The sequence below is a fragment of the Armigeres subalbatus genome, chromosome 1 (assembly GCF_024139115.2).
Source record: "Armigeres subalbatus isolate Guangzhou_Male chromosome 1, GZ_Asu_2, whole genome shotgun sequence".
In the NCBI taxonomy this organism is placed as follows: Eukaryota; Metazoa; Arthropoda; class Insecta; order Diptera; family Culicidae; genus Armigeres; species Armigeres subalbatus.
Window position 1 is genome coordinate 291,694,654 of NC_085139.1, and position 10,463 is coordinate 291,705,116.

A 10,463-nucleotide genomic window follows, 5' to 3' on the forward strand; every position below is an offset into this window, starting at 1 on the left:
AGTCTTATACAAACTTATCATTAATTCTACAGTCTACACTGCTCGCAGTATATTTAATCGTTCAGCAGCAAATCATTGCTTCTTATCTCGTTCTATGAGAAGTTCATTTTCTTGAAACTTCCAAATAGTTTATTCTGCCAAAGATTTTGTCCGGAATGGGCCTATCAACTCACATTTTGGACACCAGCCGCGGCAAGCCGGCAGTTAATGTGGCAATCACACTGTACCGCGGAACATCGGAGGTTCCGAAATCCTGGGAGGAGATCGGTCAAGGAGTTACCGACAACGACGGTCGCTACAAAGGTTTTTTCGCCGACAATCCGGCCGGTTTCACCAATGGGCGGTACAAGTTACGCTTCCTGGTTGGTCAGTACTACGAAACGCTGAAAACGGACACTCTTTATCCGTTCGTTGAGGTGAGTTTTGTTTGTTTGAGCAAAAAGTAGTCATAAATGAAAATTTATTATTTGTTGTAGATTGTTTTCGACATCAAGGACTCCAGTCAGCACTATCATATTCCACTTTTGTTAAACCCATTCGGATATTCCACATACAGAGGCTCATAATCGCATTAACATTCAACATTTATTCGATAATATAACAATTTGACATTCAAACTTTAACAACTGCCTTACCGGTGTTTTCTCCCTTCAGCATTCCGATGAAAGCCTGTGGCATATTTTCGAATCCCTCGGTGATAGTTTCCCGGTACTTGAGCTTCCCCTCCTTGATCCATTTGAGGGACTGCGTGATAGCCTCCAACATTCGGTCGTTCCAGCGAAAAACCATAAATCCTTCTTGTCTCAATTGCTTCCAAACGTAGTCCCTCTGCGGATCCGTAACTTGTTCCGGCTCTGTGTTGTAATTAGAAATGGTTCCGCAGACGGAAATTCGTCCAAAGATGTTCATTTGTTTGCGCACGATTTCCGCCGTCTTACCGCCGACATTATCGAAGTAGCAATCAACACCCTTCGGGGCAGCCTTCTTCAGTTCGGCTTCCACATCCTCCGTTTTGTAGTTGATGGCATGATCGAATCCCAAACTTTTGATCCACTCACACTTGGCCTCGCTTCCAGCGATGCCAACAACCTGACACCCTTTGATTTTCGCTATCTGACCGACTAAAGATCCAACGGCCCCGGCCGCTCCACTGACCACCACCGTCTCGCCTTCTTTCGGTTCGCAAATCTCCAGGAATCCAAAATAGGCCGTCTGACCTGGCATGCCCAGAGCCCCAATCCCCAACGACAGTGGTTCCCCGTCAAAGTCCGGCAACGTATAAGGTTTCCATTCGGCGGCCACTTCGTCTGGATTGCACACGGAGTGCGTACGCCATCCGAAGGCACCCACGACGTACGACCCGGTTGGGAACTTTGGGTTTTTGCTGTCCAACACCTTAGCCACCTGACCACCGATCATGGTCATGCCTTCCGAATGCTGTTCCATGAACGGTCGCATGTACGGGTCCACACTGAGGTATAGTGCTTCAGAAAGGAATTCTTAAAATAAAACGAAATTTTAAATCTTCTATCGCCTTTCTAACGGACGCCGAGAGAGCCAAACCTACCATTGTCTTTCAATTCACCATCCAGAGTTTCTTCTTCGAGTCGAAAGTTTTCCACCGTTGGAAACCCATCAAAAACTTTGGCGTAGATCCACTTTTTGGCAACGACCATTTTATCGTTCGCTGAAGCTGACGCTTCGATGAGTACTTTGAGAATGACACACAATTGCGCGTTAGTTTGAGCTATCAGGATGAAACGATATCTATAGAGTGAAATTTGCGGCAGTCGCTAATGATACCGACTGTCTGCAGATAAACTTGGTATGCTATCGGCGTGAAGACTGTTTTGTGCGAATTTCGCGCGTCAGAGTGAGCGCATATTAGCCGGCTTTTTCACTGGGAGCGTAGTGGTGCGAGATTTTTGTGTTAGCACCGATTTTAATTTCAACAGGAGATTCACAGTTGCTTCCTGTATTTAGAATGAAAGGAGGACTGGGCTTAACAGTTCAAGTGGAGAGATGAACTCAGTTGACTTGAACACAAAAATCTGTAAAAGGCACTAATCAAAATAATTGTTTTAGAGAAATGCCTTGAGGATTTTTTAATCCCAATCAGATCTTATTACAATTCTGTACAATCTGTACGAACTTTTAGAATATTTAAATTTGTCAGATTTTAATACAACAATTCTTGCGCAAAGAACCATAGGGGCGTAACTGCACTGATCGATTTCTCTTCGTCTATGTTTTCTTGTTAATGTATTATAAATTTAATAGCTTGGTGTGATAAAGGATGATTGCATCTTGCACCTGAAGCAACAATCATGTCGGAGATATTAATGAAATATAAATTCGATGAAGATAAACCAATCAATGCAGTTACGCCCCTATGATTCCAAACTCGAGATTTTTTTTTAAAGTCTTATATGCAGGGTTTTGACTTTTCATTTCAATGAGACCAAAGCAAGCGTTTTTCGGACCAAGGGAAAGTCTTGTTTCGTTGTTTATGTTGAGGATCATCTTTCACCCATCAATCTTTTCTCTAGAATTAGCATTGGAAGATAAACGAAAATCTTGCCAATTAGATGAAAATCCTTTTTCGTTTCATTACTTTTACCTCTCACTCACTTTTCGCGAGAATTATCGCAGAACAATAACAAAATTGTATGGCCGCGCCGGGAATCGAACCCAGAATAGTAACAATAACAGCTATGGAGATGCGCTTACTTACACACCACCACGCTATCTGTATGAAAACGTTAAGTTATTTGTTACACATAAGCTACTACCATTTGCATTGATGATGCCACGAAAAGACTCGAATATGAAAGAAAAACTCGAATATAAAAGACCAAACCAACGTTTGGCGGCAATCGAAGTGAGCGAAAAATTGTTTTCACTCTCCAGGCTGTTTTTCTTTCCCGAAAAGCGATTTCTCCCCGAAAACTTTCGTGAGGGAAAATCATGTGCTCCTGAGATTGAGTGAGCATTACGAACTGCTATATGTGCATAATTCTGTACTGATTAATAAGAAAAAGATAATATTTGTTGTATTAGAAGCTTAAAGCATTTTCTATATGCTGAGAAAAGTTTTTTTTTGTGGTGACGGAGAAATAGCGCAATTTTTTCTAAGCCATTTTTGAGAATGGTCTTAGTGTTAATTCACAGTTCTTACTCTGCAATAATGGCCGCAGGTGGCTATCAGACGGCCTTTCCGCAAATCTGGAACGTCCGTGAAAATGGTCGTTTTATACAGTTCGCCCTAGGGCAACATTTTTCTACCGTCTACCACAAAGTTGTGGTCGAAATACGTATCTGCAAAGATATCGAAAATAATTGGTGGAATCAGTGGCGCCGGGAGTGGGTGGGACAAGTAGGACATGTCCTACGCATGAAAATACCTGGGTAGGACAGTCGATGTATTGTCCTACCCATGATTATGGCCTATGATTAGAAAATACCAAATTTAATCAGATATTTGATAGTGGTTGTAGGACAAAAGGTCGAAGGTCAAAAGGTCGAAGGACAAAAGGTCGAAGGTCAAAAGGTCGAAAGGACAAAAGGTCGAAGGGTCAAAAGGTCGAAGGGACAAAAGGCCGAAACAAAAAAACTGCGTCGAAAGGTCGAAATGAAGAAAGACCCTTCTTTTTTCTTCCTTCTTTATTATTTTGTCTCCCTTTTAACCTCTATTTTCTTTCTTCTTTCTTTTTCCTTCTTCTTTCTTCCTTCTTACTTCATATGCTTCTTTCCTTCCATTCTTGTTCCTTCTTTCTTCTTTCTTACTTCTTCCTTTCTTCCATATTTCATCTTCCCTATTTCTAACTTCTTTCTTCTCTCTTTCTTCCTTCTTCCTCCCTTATTTCTTTCTTTTTTCAGTTTTTCAGGAAACAGTTTTTCTTCCTTCTTTCTTTCTTTACTCTTTTTGGCTTCTTTCTTTCTTCCGTCTTTCTTCCTTCTTTCTTCTTTCTACCTTCTTTTTTTCCTTTTTTCTTCCTTTTTTCTACCTTCTTGTTTCCTTCTTTCTTCCTTATATCTTCCTTCTTTTTTCTTTCTTTCTTCATTATTTCTTCCTTCTTTCTTCCTTTTTACTTCCTTATTTCTCCCTTATTTTTTTTTTATTTTCCCCATGTTTCTTCCGTTCTTCTCTGTTACTTGCTTCTTCTGCCTACCTTATTTTTTTGTTTCCTTGTGTCTCTTTCCTTCTCTTTCCTTCTACTTCTTTCTTCATTCTAACTTCTTTCTTCCTTCTTTTTTTCTTCTTCCTTTTTTCCGCCTTTTAAATTTTTGTTTCTTTTTTCTTTCTACCTTCTTTCTTACTTATTTCTTTCTTCCTCCGTTTTTCCTTCTTACTTCTTTTTTTCCTTATTTTTTCTTCCTTTCTTCCTTCTTTCTTCTTTCTCTCTTCTCTCTTTCTTCATTCTTTCTCTCTTCTTTCTTTCTTTCTTCTTGTTTCCATTCTTTCTGCCTGTTTTTTATTTCTTACTTCTTTTTCCCTTCTTCATTCATTTATTCTTTTTTGCTTCTCTCCTCCTTGTTTCTTCTTTCATCCTTCTTTATCTCTTCTTTTTTCCTTCCTCTTTTCTTCCTTCTTTCTTCATCCTTTTTTCCTTCTTTCTTTCTTCTTTTTTTCCTTTTTTCTTCCTTCTTTCTAACTTATTTCTTTCTTCTTTGTTCCTTATTTCTTTTCTATTTTTCCATTCCCTGTTACTTGCTTCTTTCTTTTTTTTGCATCCTTGTGTCTTCTCTCCTTCTTCATTCTTCCTTCGTCCTTCTTTTTTCCTTCTTCCATCTTCCTTCTTCTTTCTTTCTTTTTTGTTCTTTTTTCTTCCTCTGTTCTTCTTCATTCTTCTTTTTCCTTTCTTACCGTATATTTTTTCTCCCTCCTTCTTTCTATCTTTTCACTTCTCATTTTTATCACTCCTTATATCACATTTCTCACTTGTCACTTTCTACTTCTCATTTCTTCCTTTTTATTTTTCGCTTCTCACTACGCACTTCTCACTCACTACTCACTGTTCACTTCTCATTTCTCACTTCTCACTACTCACTTCCCATTTCTCACTTATCAATTCTCACTTCTCACTTTTCACTTGTTATCTACCTATGCTCATTACTCTTTTCTTACGTCTCTTTTTTCACTACTCATTCCTTGTCTTTTTGTCCTTTCGACCTTTTGTCCTTCGACCTTTTGACCTTCGACGTTATGATACAAATTCGACCTTTTGACCCTTCGACTTTTTGTCCATTCGACCTTTCGACCCTTCGACCTTTTGACCCTTCGACCTTTTGTCCTTTCGACCTTTTGTCCTTCGACCTTTTGACCTTCGACCTTTTGACCTTCGAACTTTTGACACAGATTCTTGATAGTTTATCAGAGGCTAAACTGACAACCGTGGAGGTTTCGGGGATTGTAGAGGAGAACTCTTTTCCGAAAAGCAGCTCAGAGTCTGTGAGGAATTCTTTTTATTCCAAAAAAGTTTCAATTATGTTTTGAGATTTTCGAAGAAGTCTTGAAGTTTCTAATAGTTTCTGCTCTTCTATAAAATTATTGAATTTTTTCTGGAAGTACGTTATTATTTCTGCTAGTTCCGGGAAGCTCAGAGAATTTCTGAAATTTCATAATAGTTAACAGACCGACAGGTGAATTAAACAAAAGTGTCTATACTCGACTATACTTGTCAATGGTATTTTCTCCGTGACTTATCAGAACGCTACGATCCAAGTAATAAATGTTGACCATAATAAATGTCACCAGTTCAAGAAGAGTTAGTACGTATTTAAACCCCTAACTCGATTTTTCCAGCAGTCAGTTCAGCCTAGGACCGGGTACCGAGGTTTTTTAACTAATTGCTTGAAAAGTTGTTTCCGCTGCATACAGTCTAGCCTCAAACAAGAGGAATTCGAGTCTTTCAACTATCTGCAAGGTAACATTAATTATGTTTTATTTCTGTTGGTAGTGGTGACCAAGATGAATACACAGCTAGGTGTTTCAACTTGTCCAATTTATGGACGAGAAGAAGGCGGGGGTGAAAAATTCATTTCCTGTGCAAAACATAAACAAACCGGCTGGCTCTCCCATACTAAAATCCAAGATGGCTGAATCGTGAATTTGGCAGATTGGAACACCTAGTGGTGTATTCATCTTGGTGGTGACTAAATACGATGAATCCTTAATTACCACAACTTATTGCCCTACCTAGAAAAATGGATTAAGCTAGGGCTCTGTTTGGTAGATCTTACACCGCAACACACTACGTCAAAGTGATCTACCGTGTTACGGGACAAGTATTCACTTAGAAAAGTTGTGATGTATTCTCCAGCAGACCTCCTGTCTATAAGGCAGACGCGGTAGTCACTAGACCAAGATGAATACACCACTAGGTGTTCCAATCTGCCAAATTCACGATTCAGCCATCTTGGATTTTAGTATGGGAGAGCCAGCCGGTTTGTTTATGTTTTGCAACGAAAATGAATTTTTCACCCCCGCCTTCTTCTCGCCCATAAATTGGGCAAATTGAAACACCTAGCTGTGTATTCATCTTGCACTAGACTGTCGAGCTCATCTCCGGAAGTTAAACTAAACAAGAGATTATGCAAATATGAACTAGTTTATAATGATTGTAGCACATTCGGATGTGTGACAGCAAGTCTTTCAGGAAATTTGGAAATTTAGAAATTTAATTTTTAAGATTTCTAAAAACCCGTAATTCTTGGACGATCATAAGCTTTACTGGTAGACTATAGCGATGTTTCTGAGAGTTTGCTAAAGATTCGAATTCCTAAAAGCTAGTGATAATTGACCTTTCCCGTCAAAAGTTGCATCTCGTTTCATTGTCTCAATCGTTTCTTTGGCTTATTTAAGGTCAACTTTCCAAAGAACCCATATTTTTTAAGCCTCTAATAATTTCAAAAATCGAAAACAAAAGCCGAAAAAGTGTTTTTTGTTTCAAATTTTAAAAATACTTGGAGGCGTAAAAAAATATGGGTTCTTTGGAAAGTTGACCTTAAATAAAATAAACAATCGATCGATTGATATTTTTTTTAAAATACAGATATCCATAGCCACTTCTGAAAATTCGTAAACATGTTTGAAGACATGCTTCTAGGAAATGATCTAGCGAAGCGAGTTTTATAACTTATCCGAGGATGTCAGAAAAAATCTTTTGAAATATAAGAGGACCTTCGGAAAGTCCATGAAAGTTTTTGTCCTACCCACGTCTCGGAACGTGACCACGCCTCTGGGTGGAATTAAATGGAGAGTACTTAAATCGTCTTAAACGGTACAGTGAATACATTCCACTAAAAGAGGTTGAAATATTTTTCTGAACATTTTTCTTTTAAACCATTTCTGATAATGACCAGGGAGTTTGTCAATGCTCTTTACCATACAATATTGTGTAGAGTTTACCACATTCACCAAGAATATACTATGCCAACAAAATAATGATGAATTCTATTATAAAAACTAATGTTTTGGAAACAATAATAGACAAAGCTTTAGCAGAACTACCGTTTCCTATTACATCTCTAAGGAAATATGTAGATGACTTGTTCGCAGTTATTCCAAAGACTGCAGCAGATTTGGTATTAACTACATTCAATAAGCAAGAAGAACGAATTCAATTTACTATTGAATTCGAACACGACAACAAACTACCATTTCTTGACACAGTAGTGACGAGATACGGAAATAAGTTTCAGACTACTTGGCACTGCAAACCTATAGCATCAAGTAGAATGATGAACTTTCAATCATTCCATCCCTACAAACAAAAAAACAACGTCGCTAATAACTTGATTCCCGGGTAAAAGGTCTCTCCTTGCCATCACACAACCAACACGATATCAACAACATTCATCAGCAACTACTACTCAACGGGTATCCACGTACATTGATTAATAGGTTAAGGTAAACCGGAGCAAGTTGAAATGCGGGGTAAGTTGAAAAGGAAGCTGTAATTTAGATAGGAAATGATCGAATGCTCTGATTATTTTTTCCGACAAACTACTCCCCTAAACACACCTTCTGACTGTCATTCCCGGAAGATTGCAGCTTTCAAAAGCAATCCCTGCCATTGTTTATTTTTCGCCATTTGCAAAATGGTATCAAAACGATGTTTGGAAGAGTTTTTTCATCAAATTTTCACGGTAAGTAATCATTCAATGTTGAATGACCTTAATAATAATGAAAAATTGATGAAAGACCCGTTTTAATTTTTGTATTTTGGTTGTTGGATATTGCTCCACATGTTCAACTTATCGGGTCAAATAGAAATGCGTGGTGCTGGGTAAGTTGAAACAACGATTCAAAACGTCACCCTTGCAATTAAAAGTATTTTTTTTTTCAGAATTCAACATGGTCCGAAATACATACATTCAGAAAACATAAATTTGTAAAAACATGCAAACTAACATGCAACATGAAAATAAATTTAATAAATTTTCGCCAATTCCGTCATGTAAGGACACGGCAGGTATTTCCGTTCATCGTCGTAGGGACTAAAACCAACGAAAGCAACGTACATTTGCTAGAACTCCACTATAGTAGAACGTTTCTCCTGAGCCTACGATTTGGTACGTATGAGTTTTACAAAAAAGCGTCTCTTTTATTGGTTTTCGAGACTATGACGAACAGACGCAAATACCTGCCGTGTCCCTATGCAAACCTCCTACAATCTCCACTAGAATAAAAAGGGGTTATGTTTAAACTGCAGATTTGAGATTCTTAATCTACTGAGCACTGAGTCTCAGAAAATAAAACATAGAGCAAGATGAATACAAAACTAGGTGATCTAATCTGCCAAGTTTGTGGAAGAGAAAAAGGCGGGGGTGAAAAATTCATTTTCAGTGAAAGAAGAAAACAAACCGGCTGGCTGTCCCATACTAAAATCCAAGATGGCTGAATCGTGAATTTGGCAGATTGGAACACTTAGTGGTGCATAGAGTATGTAAACATTTCGTTAACTCCACCTTTCACTTCCCCAGCTGCCTATTTCTCCAATTGAAGAGTTTATGAGAGATATGATGGCTGGTTAGTTAATTCGGTTGTGGCTTCTTCATAAATGCACATTAATCAAGTGCACAATATACAAGTGAACCAAATAATAAACCAATGGTCACCAGTAGGATGAAATCAATTTGATAAATTTCCAGCGCAGTGCGTTCTCCAGAATTTGGTCTCTGAAAATACGCTTGTGAATTTGTTGTACACTACCCTTATTCGCATAAGAGTCCCATGTCATTTTCTCCGACTTGAGTAATTTGCCGTTGGATTTTTCAAACTTGTTTTACATGGAGAAATACAAAAAAATATAATAAATTGAAAAAAAATGCTAATTTTTATGCGAGTAAATATCAACATGAGACAAGTGGGATTTGTTTTTTTTCTAGAACAAAGACTACTATTTTATTAGTTTTTCTTAAACAGGAGACAATTTTATGCTAATTTCTTGTCTTAGCACATGCACAGCCAGTATTGAAAACAACCTGGAAATGTCAAATGCTAATTTCTGAAAGAAAACAAAATCGTCAAAAACTTACATGGGACTCTTATGCGAATCCTGGCAGTATTATAGTCACCTTTACAACCTCGTGCTTCTTGAATTTCACTGAGTACATACATTTTGTTATTAATACGGCAAAATTAGCTTATGCCTGAATATAACGCAGTGTTTCTACTTGCCCCGATACGCGGGGAAATGATGCATATAAAAAGATAATTTAAATATACAAAATATTTATAAAAAAGTTTGTCAAAGTTGCTTATTTTTTATGCATAATTTTTGGCCCGAACTAGCAAACACCGCAAACGGATTCAAAATATATCAAAGGGTGATTTTTTTTACAGCACTTCGAATTTCAACTTTGGTAAAACCGTTTCAACTTGCCCCGGTGTACCTTAATCATTCATTCATTCATTCATTTATTTAGTTAACATCTAAACAGATAACACTGAATCAACAATTTGACGCCACAATGCACGGTTCGAGGCCGCATCTCTCCATCCTCGGATACGCCCCACGCTCGCCATGTCGTTCTGCACCTGGTCTGCCCATCTCGCTCGCTGCGCTCCACGCCGTCTCGTACCTGCCGGATCGGAAGCGAACACCATCTTTGCAGGGTTGCTGTCCGGCATTCTTGCAACATGTCCTGCCCATCGTACCCTTCCGGCTTTAGCTACCTTCTGGATACTGGGTTCGCCGTAGAGTTGGGCGAGCTCATGGTTCATTTTTCGCCGCCACACACCGTCTTCTTGCACACCGCCAAAGATGGTTCTAAGCACCCGTCTCTCGAATACTCCGAGTGCTTGCAAGTCCTCCTCGAGTATTGTCCATGTTTCATGTCCGTAGAGGACAACCGGTCTTATAAGCGTCTTGTACATGACACATTTGGTGCGGTGGCGAATCTTTTTTGACCGCAGTTTCTTCTGGACCCCGTAGTGCGCCCGGCTTCCCCAGCTG

The 10,463-nt window shown here is 38.8% G+C and overlaps 2 protein-coding genes across 2 annotated transcripts; one reads left to right on the forward strand and one right to left on the reverse strand.

Annotated features, from left to right (window-relative positions):
* LOC134215698 (5-hydroxyisourate hydrolase) lies at positions 1-626 on the forward strand. The gene is made up of 2 exons (XM_062694831.1): positions 1-416; positions 477-626. The coding sequence occupies exons 1-2, from the start codon at positions 156-158 to the stop codon at positions 564-566; spliced, it is 351 nt and encodes a 116-aa protein (XP_062550815.1). The 5' UTR covers positions 1-155; the 3' UTR covers positions 567-626.
* On the reverse strand, positions 567-1,874 carry LOC134215689 (prostaglandin reductase 1-like). Its single transcript, XM_062694821.1, has 2 exons — positions 1,568-1,874; positions 567-1,499 (listed from the first exon to the last, which is right to left on the reverse strand). The coding sequence occupies exons 1-2, from the start codon at positions 1,674-1,676 to the stop codon at positions 613-615; spliced, it is 996 nt and encodes a 331-aa protein (XP_062550805.1). The 5' UTR covers positions 1,677-1,874; the 3' UTR covers positions 567-612.
* Between the last annotated feature and the right edge of the window lie 8,589 nt (positions 1,875-10,463).